This window comes from Rutidosis leptorrhynchoides, chromosome 7, assembly GCF_046630445.1.
Source record: "Rutidosis leptorrhynchoides isolate AG116_Rl617_1_P2 chromosome 7, CSIRO_AGI_Rlap_v1, whole genome shotgun sequence".
NCBI lineage: Eukaryota > Viridiplantae > Streptophyta > Magnoliopsida > Asterales > Asteraceae > Rutidosis > Rutidosis leptorrhynchoides.
Window position 1 is genome coordinate 358096381 of NC_092339.1, and position 17194 is coordinate 358113574.

Genomic DNA, 17194 nt, shown 5'->3' on the forward strand with positions numbered 1-17194 from the left:
TTGATGAGTAAGTCAAATTATTAATAAGGGTACACGTCGCGTAACGTAAAAGGCTAGTTTTCTAAACGTACGAAAGTGCGTTAGAAAAACCGAAAGTCGTACACGAGTCGAGTATCAACGTACGAGTCAACGGACCTAAAATTACAAGTCAACTATGTACATGAATATAATATAATATATATAATTAATATAAATTATATATAAATAATATATATATATATATATATATATATATATATATATATATATATATATATATATATATATATATATATATATATATAATATGTCGACAAACAAGAAAACAAAAAAATTGTGAGCTGGATTTTGAGGCCATGCGACCGCATGAGAAATAGGCATAAAACTCATGCGATCGCATGGCAGCCAGAATTCAGAAACATTCTATAAATTGGCCAGTTTGCTCAACACACACACATATTATTATCTATATTACTCCGTATTATATTTTATATTTATTATTTATATTTATTATTTATGTTATTATTATTATTATTATTAAGATTAATATTATTATTAATCTTATAGTTAGGAGTATTATTATTAGTATTATTATACATAAAATACTACGACAAGGTCATGAGCGAATTATTTTCAAACAAGCCTTCCGAGCGGGATAGAGCTAGGGAAACTATGGGTTATAACTATGGAGGTTATGGGTAATGTTCGTGAGTATTGTTCGCAAGTCAAACTAGTATTTATCATATGTGTTGCGTCTACGTACTTTTCTGCAATATTGAATCACAATATTGATACGTAAGCATTTATATCTTATCTTTTATATATTAATAGGGTATCCATGTCTAGTGCTGGAGTATATATGTTTATGCATGCTCGTATGCTTTAATTTTGTCGTTAGATAGTTTATGATGAATCACAAATTTGATACATATATTATTGATAAAAGGTATATGATATACATGTCATTGAAAAGCTGTCGAAAAATTAATAACTTTTCATTTAGAAATCGTATGTTTTCGATGTACGGATTAAAAGTTATGGTCAACTGAATTATAATTAACATTAATTGAAATTGCTTTTGAATCTGTAATTGATATTTAAACAACTTGTTTATAAGATTGATAAGTTGAATTTTCAAATATTACAAATCGAGTAAATGAATTTCTATATAAGGCACGTCTCGTCTTGTTGAACAATTGTCAAAGTTGACTGTCTTATCATGTTTTAAAGCTTTATAAACACTATAATCTGATTTTTCAAGTATTGGAAAACTATATGAAAATCATGTTCGATTGCCATGATAATTTAAATATAATATAGCCCCTGAAATAAATAATATTTTGAGTTTGATAAACTATAAATTCGTTCAATTATCAAGACTTATACTATGTTAATAAACATGTATAGATTTAAAGATCATATTGAGTCAGGTTGACTTTTGAGATGACTTTTGTTAAACTTCTGCATGTCGGTCTCGAGCATTAGGATTGTGATACACTATGACCCAACCTAGTTTATTAGACATGTATTGACCAACATATGTTATCTAGGTTGAGATCTACGGTTAATCTTGCATTCCGAGTTACGGTCACTTTTTGATGAATGACCTTATGTGCTGCTAAGGTGAGTTTCATTTGCTCCCCTTTTAATTGCTTTTGCAATCTATATTTTGGGCTGAGAATGCATGCACTTTATTTTATACGCAATGGATACAAGTACATACTAAATTCTATACCGAGTTTGAACCGAAAATCCCTTAGCTTTGGTAACTAGTAACTGCCGGTTATAAGAACTGGTGGGCGCGAGTAGTAGTATATGGATCCATAGGGCTTGATATCCCCGTCCGAGCTAGAGCACTAGCCTTTTAACGGACGTATGCTATTTGAGGAGCGTACACGTTGGTTTGCGTGTATTATTAAGATTATACAAAGGGTATAAATTATATATATGTTAAGTTTAGTTACCAGGGTGCTCAATTTCGTAGAATATTTTGATAAACGTTTCTGGATGAAACAACTGAAAACTTGTGATTCACCTTTATATACAGATGATGCGCAACATTAAAACTATGAACTCACCAACCTTTGTGTTGACACTTTTAAGCATGTTTATTCTCAGATTTCTAGAAGTCTTTCGCTGTTTGCTTATATGTGATACAAGCTATGTGCATGGAGTCATACATGCTTTATTCAAGAAAACTTTGCATTCACAAAATCATTACCGTGTATCTTATTTTGACTGCATTGTCAACGAATGTATTATGGTAAACTATTATTTATGGTGATTGTCTATATGTAGAAATCATCAAACGTTGAAAACCTTAGAAATTGATATTCATTTATTGTGTACCTTTTGAAAAGAATGCAATATTTACAAAACGTATGATATAGAGGTCAAAACCTCACTATGAAATCAATGAATGATGTATTCGTCCAAAGGGATTTGGAAGGATCGTCACAATTGCACGCCAGTTATATAAATTAGTATTCGATAACATCAGTCATGTCTATTTATCAGATATATAATACAATTACAATAAAAATCCGCTTATTACTAATAATATTTGTATCGAAAACATTAGTATTTAATACTAACGCGTATATCATGAGCCCGTTTATGTGGCATATTGTTTATTTAAAAATATAAATAAACAAAATTATTTGTAATTATAAATATAAATTACATACCTTTAAACGGTTTTTTAATATTTTGTAATTAAAAATATAAACATAGGATTAAATATGGAATTAAAAGTTTCACGGATATAACAGAAATTAAGAATCCTATGATATTACAATACTAACAACAACAACAACAACAACAACAACAACAACAACAACAAAACCCAATACCACATGAGTGGTGTATGGGAGAGGTGATATGTAGACAATCTTTCCCCTATCCGAGAATAAAGACAAGTCATTTCTCCACCGAGTGAAACACTCTCAAGAGTAGAAAAAGGCATCCCTCTCTTTATTCGACGAATAAAGAGACCGCTTCCGAGAGGACCCCCAGCCTTTAAATAGGAAAACGTTTTTTACAAAAAAATAAAAATAATAATAATAGACGCCATGAAAATGGTAGAATCCAATTTACATGGGTTTTAAATCATGCCTGAAATTTAATTTAAGCTCTAAGAATCAGTCAAGTTGCCAATAAATTGATGAGTGATGTCGACTCAATAGAGCCGTAGATATTACAATACTAAGAGTGGTAAAATTCTTAATAGATACTCCGTACAAAAGTTAAGAGTCGTATGATATTATAATATTTGACATGTTAATTATTTTAAGGAATTAATATTTAATTCAGTATAACTAAGGAAATAACACGTATGATTACTTAAATCAGTTTAATTAAGAAAATGACATGTATTTATAGCACGTGCTTTATAATAATGTATAGATAGATAGATTTTGGATTGACGTTAATCTTTTAGATTGACCATTACCCTTCTCCAATTAAGTATATAAAATCAGAAATGCCTTCATTTTTAAGGTTGAATCTAGGCGACAATCCCAAACTACTAGCCTTTCACAGGCCCTTTTGGACCTAAGTCCGATAGATAGCATCCAGATGTTTTCATTTAATTGGATTTTTAGCAGTTTATAATGTAAATCAGACTACATGGCTTCAAAGTCCATGGTTGATACATGTTGGTGTACGTATGTTGAAGCAGTCAATCAATTAGCAATAGTTGTTTACCAAAGTCTACCATGTTCCAATATAGGTGGGCATAAAAACCGGATCCGAAAAAAAAATCGAAAAAAAAATCCAGAACCGGATCTGACAGGATCCGGTTTGTGTCAGAACCGGAACCGGTTCCTGGATCCGATCCGGATCCGACCGGATCCCAACGTTCGAAAAGGACCGGATATTTTCCGGATAAAAACCGGATAAAATCCGGATTTTTTGGGCTGCTTCGATTTTTTTTTAAAAATAGCTGTTTGGGCCTTTTTTTTGCAGTTTTTTGAATTGTTATGGACCATTTTAGCCCTACAAGTGTAGTATAAATAGATGGTATTGGGTTTTGGTTGAAAACACACCATCTAATTCTCTATGTTCTCTCTAAATCTCAAAATACTCTATAATTACACTATAATTAGTTAATTACTCACTAAACTCTACTTACTAATCATATAATGGATAATTCTCAAGCATCCGCTTCCGATTCCGCTTCCGTTGCAACATCTTCACAACGTTATACCAACAACGATGTTCATATGATCAAAAATATGAGTCGAAAAGGTGACGTTTGGTCGAATTTCGACTTGTGCGTGATGAACGATAATCAAGAAAGAGCTCGTTGTAAGAGATGTTTTAAGTTCCTAGGTGTTTCGGGTAACTCTACGTTAAGAAAACATCTTGAAAAAAGTTGTAAAGGAGCCGTTCAAGAAGACCCGACACAACCTACACTTGGTCGGGATGGTTCGATTTTTTTCTACGATCAAGAAGCTCTTCGTGAAGATTTGGCAAGGTTTGTCATTCAACAAGAGCTTCCTTTCAACCACTTCGACAATCCAAAGCTTACAGAGCTAATTCGGAACCGACTACAACCGCGATATAACAATGTAAGTCGTACTACTCTAAGACGTGACGCTTTTAAATTATGGAAAAAAGCTAAAAATGATATAATTGAAGGTTTTCGAACATATAAACATAAAGTTTCTATAACTTGTGATGTTTGGACCGCACCACACGGAACGGAAAATTCTTATTTAGCCGTTACCGCTCATTGGTTTCATCCCGATTCGTGGTTATTAATGAAACGGACTATCGCTTTTAAATTATTTGCTTATCCGCATAATGGTAATAATTTAAGAAAAATTATACAAGACACTTTGATTGAATATAATTTAATCGATAAAGTTTTTACTATTTCGCTAAATAATGCTTCTAATAATACTAGCGCCATGGATATGTTAAAAATACGAATGCAAATTTTATTGCCATGTAGTTGTTAGTTCGTGTATTCATGTTAGTGGTAGTCTGTAACTGTTAGTCCCATGTTGCATGTAGAAGTTAACTGTGAGTACAAAGTCTCTTTTTCAGAAGTCTATTTTCTTTGAAGATTATTCATCTCGAATCAGCTCCTATCATTAAAATTCACGGTCAACTCGAAGAGACCGTATCAATGGTCTTCTTTGTAACCCTAACTCCTCGGTAGTTTTATTTTAGTAAATTTTAATTAAAAAATTATTAGGTCTATTTGTAGTGATGCTATATCAACTTTCTCCTTCCATTATGAATGAATCAACGAAAGAAAGTAAAGATGCAATAACTAAAAAACCGCAAGCGCATTATACAAGTATAAAGGGAGAACCACAGAAATAACCAGGTCAACAACCATTTGGATCTAAAAGTCTATTGATAACAAGCAAACAAAAAGACAACAATCCGATTCAAGAAAACCAAGTTCAATTATCAAAAACCACTTACGATCCTCACTTTCATTTTAATCAAGTATAATGTAAGTTACATAAATTTGATAGATGATCCAAACAATGTGTGGTCTGAAACTTCACACACCTAAAACATGATCCTTTTCGTTTAAAATACTCTCCACTTAAATATTCATCTTTGTGTATTGAAAAGGGCTTTGGTAATGATACCAGTAGCCTCAATATAGCGATCAACACACCTAGAGATGCAACTACTTTCTCCTCCACTCAAACTGCTGCCTGGTTTAGTGATACACTTGTCAAAGCACTTCCCCCTCACCGTCTGTTCACATCATCAATGAAAACCAATGTAAGAACTTTGAGAAACCGAAAGCACAAAAAGCTAAACAAAGATCTTTAAAACTTGACAACACAATGTATTAGTGCTGGTGCATAAAGTTCTACAAGTTAACCATGTTTACATAACTAGATTCAATAAAAGATATGTTAATCTAGGATGACATATCATGACAATATAGACCATCAAGATGCCAAATCTTGTCATAAACTAGTACAACACTTCAAGTTTAATTGTGTATGAAAAAAAATTGGTTGTGTACAGATAAACACGCCAAACATGTGGCGAATTTAAGTAGAGACCCGTGGGGTCACGGAACACCGCTAGTTTGCAAATTTTAGTAGAAAATACCCTATAAATTGTATAGGACACCACTAAATTTATTTAAATGTATGACCCCATACATTTTTCAAATCTACAGCTTTTCTTTTAAATTGTACTATAAGACACCACTAAATTATACTGCTCGGACCCCATATATTTGTCGAATTTATAATTTTTTTGAGAGTAAACTATCACTAAAATAGTATTATAATATAATTAGTAATGGAAAAAATTTCGGAACCCCATTGACTTATAATCCTAGAATCGCCACTGGCTGCTGAAACCCCACTCTATGAAATTAGGAATGCGGCCAGCATGAATAAGCATAATAATATATAATATATAATATATAATATATTCAGATAATAAGAAAAAGCCTTTTACAAAAAGCTTAGGAGACAAAACTGTAATGGTGGTGATATTAGTTCATAAACACATCCTACTCATCAATTGAGACTACTGTACCACACCTTCCCTGATTTCATAACATATCTACAGACTTATTATTCATACATTAATCAAATTACCTGTCAACATAAAAAAGTGATTTTATGAATGTATATACAAAAACATCAGATATATAGCTAATTGTATGTACCAGATCTAGGTTTTAATCTCCCAACATCAGTCAATTTTGCAATTAACAATCAAATCAACAACAGTACAACAAATAAACTTTAGCTACGATATATCTCAATATAAACCTATACATACACATCGACAATTAGATATACCGATATACAGATTAAGAGATATACCTCAAGGAATTCCTCAAGGTATGCCTGAGCTAGTTGAGCCTTAATCTGATCCATCAAATCCTCGGCGGACATCTGAGACGACGGAGATGAACTTGAAGACGAAGAAAATGAATCCATTTGTGTGTGTTGTTTGATATCTCCGGTGTGTTTTGATTACCTGCAAAATATAAGCAAAGATCTATAAACCCTAGGTTTTGTGGTGGTCTTCGTTTATAACTCCTACTAGAACCCTGATTTTATTTTACGGTTTAGACCCTCGGTTATGCTAGAGTGACAATTTTAGCCTATTTTATTTTGCACTGTGAGGCACTCTGACATCAAAATTCAAAAACAAGATTTAGACCTTGAGTTAGGTGTATGGAGCTAAGGTTCTTGCTAGTTACTCGAGCTCTACTCAATGAAAACTCAATTTGATTTTGAAATATTTTAATGCGTGTTTAGTATACGAGTTCAGGCTTGAACTTCTTACATGAAGCTCAAACAAACTCGCGATCTCAAATGAGCTTTTTATTTATATACAATAAATATAAACGAGTATATTGGCTCTATTTATCGAGTCAACAGGAAACGTCGATTTATTGGCGAGTTGACTGTCGTTTATAGCCTAAATTGAATTCCAGACATGATTTAAAACCCTCGGAAATTTGATTCTACCATTTTCATGGCGTCTCATTTTTTATTTTTTATATATATATGTATTAGATTTTTCCTACTTATACGCCAGAGGTCCTTTTGGAAGCAATTTCTCTATCCATAGAACATTGAGAAGGATGAATTTCTCTACTCTTGGGAGTGTTTCACTTCGTATGGAGAAATTATTTGTCTTTATTCTAAGATATGGGAATGATTGTCTACATCTCACCTCCTCACACCTCGCATATACAGGATTGGGTTTTGTTGTTGTTGTAAATATAAACGAGTCTAACTCAAGTCAAGCACAGAAATTACAAAAGAGCAGTGCTATAACTTTTATAACTACACACGAGCCGAGCTCAAATTTAATATATCAAGCTCGTAACGAGCTGAACTTGAGATGAGCAGTTAAATTTTAAACGAGCTTGGCCAAGCTCAAGTTTGACTCGACTCCACTCGTTTACACTCTTACTTTTACTCAAGAAATTTAGAAAGTTTTGATTATTTATGTTTACTCTTGTTATCATAATGTCATAATGTCATAATGTTACCATACGTTTTGATCTTTTTAAATCCTTGTCGTTTATATCATTACACTAGGTCAGTTCTTATGATATAGTAGAAATCTTACATGAACAATCACTAAATTAACAATAATTAAAAAAAAAACGTTAAATCTCTTTACATGCTTTACACGTAAAGATTAAAATAGTCCGTATATCCTTTTACCTCCCACTTTTCTCCACCAGTATAAGCAAAACTCAACTCCCCTGCCAATCTTCATAATCAACAACCACAATTCATCTCTCTCATCAATCTTCAATTTTTTTGTTTTTAGGTTGCTATTAACTCAACATCACTAGAAAATGTAAACCTGAACGTTCTTGAATGCCAATGGGCAATGGCGCCAATGCTTGTTCTTGATATGCATATATTTAAGGGTAGAAAAATTTGTACAAAATAAAAAATGAACTTGTATATGATAATTGATTATATATAAAAATCAAGTAGCAAAATTATCAGTGATGGAAAGCTTGATATAGAAGATGGAAGGTTCCCCTTCTTAGGCAGGTTTAACTTTGCATTTATCATCAAATATTTTCTCTTGATGGTTCAGAATGTTTCATATGTATAATTTTCTTATATTTTTTTCTTGTAAGACAGAGATCTAAAACTTGTAATTGAGTATCTACTTTGTTGTTTAATAAACGAACAAAAATACTTAAGAAAGTAGATATGAAACTTATTAAGTAGGATTTTCTAATACTGCGTCACTAAACAAAGTTGCAATTTGAATGGGACAGGGTGAGTATTAACTTAAGAATAACGACGTCCCTAATACGAAATAAACAAGCTTATGTTTATAATTTATGATATGAAATGAAGTATATTACATAACAGAAATCATACTCACAAATCCATACAACATTTATTTTCATACATTCATATATCATAAGGTTGTTTCCCAGTAAACTTAACTTCAATAGGACTAACATTCTTCCCAATAGACCTCATGTTTTGACCAACACCTTGTCTTCCAGCGTTGACTTTTTCAGGATAAACACCATCTTTAGGATGCAAATATTGGACTTCACCATTAGGAAACACCCTATAAAACTGATACTTAATCTTATATTTAGACCTCAATCTTGTCCCTAAAGCCAAACACTGTTCTTTCCTAGCCAACTTTAACAAATTTGGTCCTTCCCTCATGATGGCTGCGCCGCCAGTTGGCATTTCAAATATTTGTTCTTTTGGTGATTCCCATGTTATAACATAGAATTCTTCAACTTGTGCTTTTCTAAGTAAGCCGCCGGTTGAACCTGCGAAGATTGGAGATGGGGTGTTTGGGTCGAGTTCGGGTGGTGTGAACCCGGCTGGTGCCGGTTTTGGTGGTGCGGCGGTTGGTGCCGGTGTGCCGTCGCACGCTTTGATTGTGAAAGTACGTGAAGTGAAAGTGAGGTGTTTGATGGTGGATGATGATGATGATTGTAGTTTGAATGAGTTTGAAAGTGTTGGTGTGAAGAGGGAAGCTTGTGTTGCCATTGCCATTGATGAATTACGAAAGATGAATGATGAGATGTTTGTGTCTTTTGTGTTTGTAATCGTGTGTTAGAGATGTAACGATTTGGAATGTGGATTATGTGGAGGGAAATGAGATAAGATGATATGTTATAACCAATCATAATGTCTTATTTTGATACTCTCCCATATCTTATGGTCTTCGGTTTTTTGATACTGTCTCAAACTTTACAACGTGTATCAAACTTTATTTTCGTATATTATGTATTTTAACTTACAACCAATTATAAATTATAGCTGAGTGGTTATAATTTGACTTCTTGAATAGAATTAAAGCACCAAAAAATTCCAAGTTCAAATCTACTAAGCAAGAGAAACTCCATCGTAGCTATACAAATTCACCCACGATGACTCCAATTTGATCGCAAAGTGAGTCAAATTAAAAAAAAATAAGAAATTATAATATTAAAACGATAACCACACACTATGTAAATGTGATAACTTTTAAATCAGAAGGTTTTCACATGTAAATATTTCAAAAGAATTCAGGGAAATTAGGTAATGAAAATTGATTATTGACATCATCAAGACCAACATCAAGAACAATATGTCAAAGGCAATGACGAACATACGTCACGGATTTAACGTACCGCTAAGAAATTTTAATATGTTTACCATGGAATCTGTATTATAAACTCACATAAAACGTATCACAAACCTCACTAGCAACATAATATCGGGGTGACTAGGAAAAAGGTTCAAAATGATCATGTAATAACCCGATTAAGCCGTTCACATTTTAAAAATTAGTTTCTTCCTCGGGTAGCCCAAACAAAAAAAAAACATTATCCATTTCGAAGGTGAAGCAAGTCAGCTATATTGATACAATGCAATTTGCCATTTTAGTCTATAACAATGACTACTAAAAATTAGTTAAAGAAGAAGATGGTTTAATCATCTTAACGTTATACATACTTTCTTTTGCAGCAAATGACTCTTCATGATTCCAATAGTTTCTGAAGGATGGCCTGCATAAGTCAAATAAAAAAAAGATCAATTACCATCTTATTACTTTGTGCAAGTTCCATAAGAAAAAGTTTGTTCTTGTCGATATCAACTAAATGAACCCATATTAGCATAATCTACTACAATAAGATAATGAAATCGTGAAATGACTCAATCAAAACAAAAGTGAAGTAACTTACCGGAAATGAGCGATTTGATTTCAATCCTTGATGTAGTTCAGATGGTGAAATTAACAACTTTACTGAACGAAACTCAATAGACTGATTGTGTCCTCTATCTGCAAAGTCGATTAACTGGCGTTCTAGAAGGTGTTCAAAGGCCTACAGGTTATAAATTTCACCAAATTAACATAAAAATTATAAAACCAATACAATAAGAAAATGATATTAAATAAAGATAAACTTTACCCGTAAGCATACACTCCTTGAATAGTTATCAGATGTTTGGAATGAATCATGTATGCTTTTATACTCTGCATGTCAAATTAACAATTAATAAATAATAATATCATTAAACAATGTACTAAAATCACCAGAGATGATTAAACTACCTTTCATTACAGAATTAAAATTATATGACTCCTGTTCTTTAACTTCCAACCGCTTCATGCAAACCATCATATAAAGTTCTAAAATTGAGCAATCTGCAACAATTTTTTAATTTTGATTTACCAACAGAGAATCTTGCCATTTTCACTCTAAAAATAGAGATAAAAAATAGATGAAAGCATATTATAAATGATAATAAATATTAAATGGAAAAACTTGTGGACATTATAATACCTTTCAAACAATCCAACTTAGGCTGGCGGTGGATGGTTAAAAGTGCAGATTTGAAGTTATCAAGTGTCATAAAACCAGATTTTAAATCGATGCAACTAACAGCAGAAAACCTAACAAAACAAAAACTTAAACAAGTTTGTAACAAGGTCACATTAAAAAGGTTACAAAATGGTCTTACAGGAAAAACTTACAGAAATCGAACGAAATTACTGTAGGTACAGTCATAATCTGATAATTTGTCAGTCATTTCTATGAATCTTTTATCTGATAATAAAATCTGTAGCATGTTAAGAAATGCAATTCTTTATTTCTTTATATATTATATAAATATTATATATTATATATTATAATTATATATAGAGAGAAAAAGGATACTGAGATTCTTGAATTAAACTCTGTAACATAGTCACGAGGGAGGCTTGAATCTGTTGGTAACAGTAAAATGTGTTTCAACAATCTACATAATGAACAAACAAGAGTCAAAACAAAAATTTGTAAATTCCATAAAATTCAACTTATCAAAAAATTTAATCGTATGAAAATCACCTATGTAAATCATCTTTCTGGGGAGGAAGAAACAATAACTTCCGATGTGAGAATCGAGATCTTACTCTTTTTTCCAGCAATTGATCAGCATCCTGCAATAATAAACAACTTAAATTCTTGATATTGCAAGCTAAAATATGTTTTAAGTTCCACAAGGTTGTCCCTTTAACATATAGCAATTAATATTTAATATTTTATACAATAAAAATTTTAAAAAAAAGTTAATTGATGATTTAAATATACTCCAAACATACCAATCGACAACTGACACCAATGACAACAGCTTGTGACGATACAGATTGCATTGCATCCAGCAAACTGTAGAGTAATCTTTGCTTTCCCTGTAATTATACGATTGTCTTATGAATGTCAATGAACAGGGCCCCACAGAAGTAAAAAAAATAATAATAATAATAAAAAAAGGATTAAATTCCAAGCTCCGAGGATGAAAGAAAATAACCAGATAATTACACAGATAATATGCATGAATTCACCTGAGCAAAAAGGTCAAATTCATCCAATATGAAAATTACAGTCTTGTGTGCTAATCCACATTCTCTGGACGAAGATTATAATTAAGAAATACTTTGTCATCGACTGAAATACACATATCAACAAAAAAAGCTTGCACATTTTGTGTATTTGACAGTTTTTACTAGAAACCAAATGACTTAAATGCCCTTACAGAGAACAATATAGAGAATTTTATGAAACATGATGACAATGGGAGAGACAACAGTTTATACATAAAAACTTATGGAAAGGGATTTTTTTTTTTTTTGCAATAATCATGGAACACAGTGTTGTAGTTTTTTATGGGACAAGGAACATAGCTTCACAGAAAATAATAATAATAATAAACAGACTTACCGCAACATGGCTATCATGAACTGAGAATTATCATCAAATGATGCCTGCAATATATCAACAAGGAGATAAACTCCAAGTTAAATTGGCTCAAAATTATCATTTAAGGATAAGTGAATCCAAGATAATACCATTTTAGAAAACATCAGTTCGTGTTCAATACATAGTTGTCTAGCAATTTCCTGAAACAAGAGTAAAGCATATTCAAACAAAGAAAAAGGGAGAACAAATAGATAAAAGACGCTGAACCATGTTTGCATTATTAAAGCGATTTTTATGCTTAATACTTTAACAGACAACTGATAAACAGGCCACCTGAAACGACCCTCAAATCGACCCAACAGATGCACGAATTGCATGCTCGTCACAACCCAAGAGACAATCGCCCCTCACAACTTGGATTAACGAGATATCTCCATGTTTCAACTAAAAGCCATGGTGGGAGCTATTAGTTAGCCATTACTTTAAGCTTATAAGGGACTCACAAATTCTCTCTCTATCCGATGTTACCCCACTTAAATTCCCGATGTCCTCGTCAGGACGAAACATAATTCCAAGATCACTCATGTCCACGGCCGATGTGGGATTTGCCTAAACTCATCGTCCTCAATGAGGTTTGCCCCAACCATCCCGAACGCCACATCCGATACCTATGTAAGGTCCCAAAGTTAAAGCAATAGACTAACCAGATATCTCTAGGTTTCAATTAAAACCACGATTGAATGTATTAGTTAGCCACAACTTTTAAGCTTATTAGGACAGGTTATTACAACACTTCTATTTAATAAAGCTACTAAGTAGTACGGAGTAGTATTTTATTTTGGTGAGATGGATTAAGACTTTCTTAGTGTATGATTATATGTGTTGATAACAATAAAAGTATGAATAATGCCTACAAATATTAAGTTCCAACATCTTCACACGACTACTAATCATTCACTTTTCAAATTCGGTGATTATACCACCGCGTATTCGGGTTAACAAACACCACCCACCTGTTGGGGATTAGTGAAGTTTTATCAAGATGTTTGACTTGATGTGAAATTTGGGCAGCAATTTCCGTACCAACAAGATAGTTATGAGATCCTAGACCAATAAGTTGGAGATCGAGCATAATCATGTTAAATCCTTAATGTTTTATCATGTTATTTGGTTTTATTTATCCATTTATTGTTTGTGGGTGTAAGCTCGAATACAGAATCTTACTTGGGTTCATTTTGCTAATGATTCATACCAGTGTCATGAACTGATTGTTTTTAGTTTTTAATTCTGTTGTACTTCCTAACAACACCAACCCAAACCCGATACAGATTGCCACCCATTAGATTACTTCTTGTAGAAGACTGCTAAGACACTAATGATTAAGTTTTTGTTACATTGTTCCAACTTAGACTTATATTTACAGCTTATCAAGGTCCTAAATATGACTCTATGATTACATCTCATACCTAATCATATCAACAATATAATTAATCTATACGAAACCATATACAACTAACAATATGAAAACAACTGACAGACAAAAACAGAAGCCAATGCATAGCCTCATAAGATACAAAGAACTAATTTGGGGATCTCACCTTAATAGCACAATTATCATCACAATGCAAAAGTCCATTCAACTTAATCTGACATAATCACAAAAGCTAGTTAGACATAATCAAACCTAATACTAACATAATGCATACATACAAATCACATATATATACACAGAAACATACCACAGAGATCATTTCAGGATACTCTTTCAGCAAATCTTCTAGAACAAGGTCCAAAACCTAAATTCATAAATCAATAACTTATTAATAAAATTCATACTACATTATCGATAACATGAACAAATTAGCGAAAAAAACAAGATATCGTACCGCGATTTTACCGCATCCTCGGGGACCCAAAAGCAATATTGAATTATTACATGCCTCAGTTACCGAACTTGATACTATATACTTCAATTTACTGAAATTTGTTGATATAAATTCAATAAGACAAATCTAAATTTCTGAATATACTAAAGACATTGAGATACAAAGGCAAAATTTAAACATTTACAACTGAACGAACCTGTAGTTGCTATCCGGGGAATCGGAGAAGAGGGAGAATATGAAATTAGGGTTACAGAGTCTTGTACGAAGCAGCACTATTGCTTCCTCTGCTTTCGTTCGGTCCATACTTACTAATCGCCGGCGATTATCTCCGGTGAACTTTCACTTGAGAGGCCGATAGGGGAGACTAAATAAACGGCGGTGAGAGAAATGGCGGGAAAAAAGATGGACGACGCAGTTGTGGGCCTTGTAACCTATTAGGCCCATAGAAAAATATTATACATAGCTTTGAGCCTTTGATCAAACATATATTCTTACCATTCCGATTCTATTGTCCAAAATTTTATTTTGAGCGGAAATTAATTTGATAGACAAATAATAAATCTAGAACTCAAATCATGATCAAATGAACATTGATCAAGATTTTAAAATAAAATACAGAATAGTTTATCGTATAGTATGAGTAGACATATTTAACAAGCTGAGAGATCATGACCATATGAAGTTAATTCGTAGATAGATGGTACATGTCCACTTAAATATCATGTCCACTTAAAGGATAATCCGATTTATGTTCAAGACTTTCGTCCAATAACTTTAATTGGAGTGCAATACAAGATCATTGTGAAGATTCTAGCAAACAGATTAGCCGCGGTGATTGATGAGGTTATAGGTCCAAGTCAGACGACTTTTATAAAAGGAAGACAAATCTTGGATGGCCCACTAATGATTAACGAAGTGATTACATAGTGCAAGAAAAGGAAAAAGAAAGTAATGTTGTTCAAAATTGATTTTGAAAAGGCATTAGACACTATCCATTGGGACTATATTTTTTCTATGATGAACTTCATGGGCTTTAGCGAGAGATGGATATCTTGGATTCGAGCATGCTTAGTCTCCTCTAAAGCATCACTTCTTCTTAACGGTAGACCTTCTATGGAATTCTCAATCGGCAGAGGGCTTCGGCAAAGAGATCCTCTATCTCCGTTCCTATTTATAATTGGCATGGAAGGTCTTCAAGTTGCATTGAAAGACGCTACGGATGCTTCTCTTTTCAAACCCCTTCGCATCGGTAATGAGCACCTTTCCTATGATTTAGACTCATGTTTTTATCGGATGACGTAATTTTTGCAGGCGAATGGATTGAGTCAAACCTCGAAAACTTGGTGATCATATTAGCTTGCTTTTTCTCTGTTTCGGGTCTGAGTTTAAATCCCCTTAAATCACTGCTATACGGTATAGGGGTCCCCCCTATTTTAGTTTCAGAAGCTGCAAGAAAATTAGGATGTTTAGCATCTAATATTCCTTTTATCCACTTGGGCATTCCGGTAGGCCGAAGCATGAACAATGCTGCAAGTTGGGAGCCCGTTATGGAAAAAGCTCGAAAACGCCTAGCTTCTTGGAAATCAAATTTAATTTCGATGGGTGGACGACTTACTCTTATTAAGTTGGTTCTTGGATCGGTAGGCACATATTACATGCCGATGTTTAGAGCTCCCAATAAAGTAACTAACAAGCTTGAATCGATGAGAGCATCATTTTTTTGGGGTGAAAAAGATAACTCCCGAAAAATTCATTGGGTCAAGTGGCGTTTAATTCTTAATTCTTTGGATCAGGGAGGGCTAGGTGTGCCTAGCCTAAATTCACTCAACTTGGCACTTTTATACAAGTGGAGATGGAGGTTTGTCACAAATAAAAACTCAAGCTGGACAAGGTTAATAATGGCTATCCATGGAAAACCTCAAGGCGCAGTGGTCCCGTGCGCGTCTAATACTTCTCGAACTTGGGTTTCTATTTCACGCATGATAAATCTGATCCACGATGAATTCTTGTTGGACGCTTCTCTTATGAGCATCAAAATAGGTAATGGTTTAAATGCTAATTTCTGGTTTGATCTTTGGTTCAATGGTGTATCTCTTGCTTCATGTTTACTACGCTTACTATCACTTGATTCACATATTCATGCTTCTGTTGCCACTCGACTTGTCAACAACACATGGATTTATTTTTGGAGAAGAGAGCCTCGTTACGGTATTGAAGTGGAGGATCAGCAAGCTTTATGAAAGGACCAGTTCATATCGATTATAAACGATTCACAATAGTTGATTACATCGCGAGGTACTTGACCTCTATATGAAACATTTTACAAACATTGCATTCGTTTTTAAAAGACAAACTTTCATTACATCGAAAGTTGACGGCATGCATACCATTTCATAATATATCCAACTATAATTGACTTAATAATAATCTTGATGAACTCAACGACTCGAATGCAACGTCTTTTAAAATATGTCATGAATGACTCCAAGTAATATCTCTAAAATGAGCAAATGCACAGCGAAAAATTTCTTTAATACCTGAGAATAAACATGCTTTCAAGTGTCAACCAAAAGGTTGGTGAGTTCATTAGTTTATCATAACAATCATTTCCATTAGTTTAATAGACCACAAGATTTTTCATTTCATTTCT

General features: G+C 33.0%; 4 protein-coding genes across 4 annotated transcripts; 1 reads left to right on the forward strand and 3 right to left on the reverse strand.

Moving 5' to 3' along the window:
• Positions 1–5326: 5326 nt before the first annotated feature.
• LOC139858479 (mitochondrial import inner membrane translocase subunit Tim13) lies at positions 5327–6979 on the reverse strand. Its single transcript, XM_071847328.1, has 2 exons — positions 6801–6979; positions 5327–5703 (listed from the first exon to the last, which is right to left on the reverse strand). The coding sequence occupies exons 1-2, from the start codon at positions 6915–6917 to the stop codon at positions 5554–5556; spliced, it is 267 nt and encodes an 88-aa protein (XP_071703429.1). The 5' UTR covers positions 6918–6979; the 3' UTR covers positions 5327–5553.
• A 1790-nt stretch (positions 6980–8769) lies between these two features.
• On the reverse strand, positions 8770–9578 carry LOC139857126 (photosystem I reaction center subunit II, chloroplastic-like). Its single transcript, XM_071845852.1, has one exon. The coding sequence runs from the start codon at positions 9483–9485 to the stop codon at positions 8877–8879; it is 609 nt and encodes a 202-aa protein (XP_071701953.1). The 5' UTR covers positions 9486–9578; the 3' UTR covers positions 8770–8876.
• Positions 9579–10377: 799 nt separating this feature from the next.
• LOC139860443 (origin of replication complex subunit 4) lies at positions 10378–16045 on the reverse strand. Its single transcript, XM_071849202.1, has 17 exons — positions 15782–16045; positions 14741–14880; positions 14545–14635; positions 14398–14454; positions 14257–14304; positions 12808–12858; positions 12680–12723; positions 12304–12367; positions 12064–12150; positions 11810–11901; positions 11639–11720; positions 11455–11540; positions 11264–11373; positions 11032–11124; positions 10889–10953; positions 10632–10801; positions 10378–10483 (listed from the first exon to the last, which is right to left on the reverse strand). The coding sequence occupies exons 1-17, from the start codon at positions 16043–16045 to the stop codon at positions 10378–10380; spliced, it is 1650 nt and encodes a 549-aa protein (XP_071705303.1).
• Positions 16046–16061: 16 nt separating this feature from the next.
• LOC139860445 (uncharacterized mitochondrial protein AtMg00310-like) lies at positions 16062–16784 on the forward strand. Its single transcript, XM_071849203.1, has one exon. It carries the CDS (start codon positions 16062–16064, stop codon positions 16782–16784), a length of 723 nt encoding a protein of 240 aa, XP_071705304.1.
• Positions 16785–17194: the final 410 nt, after the last annotated feature.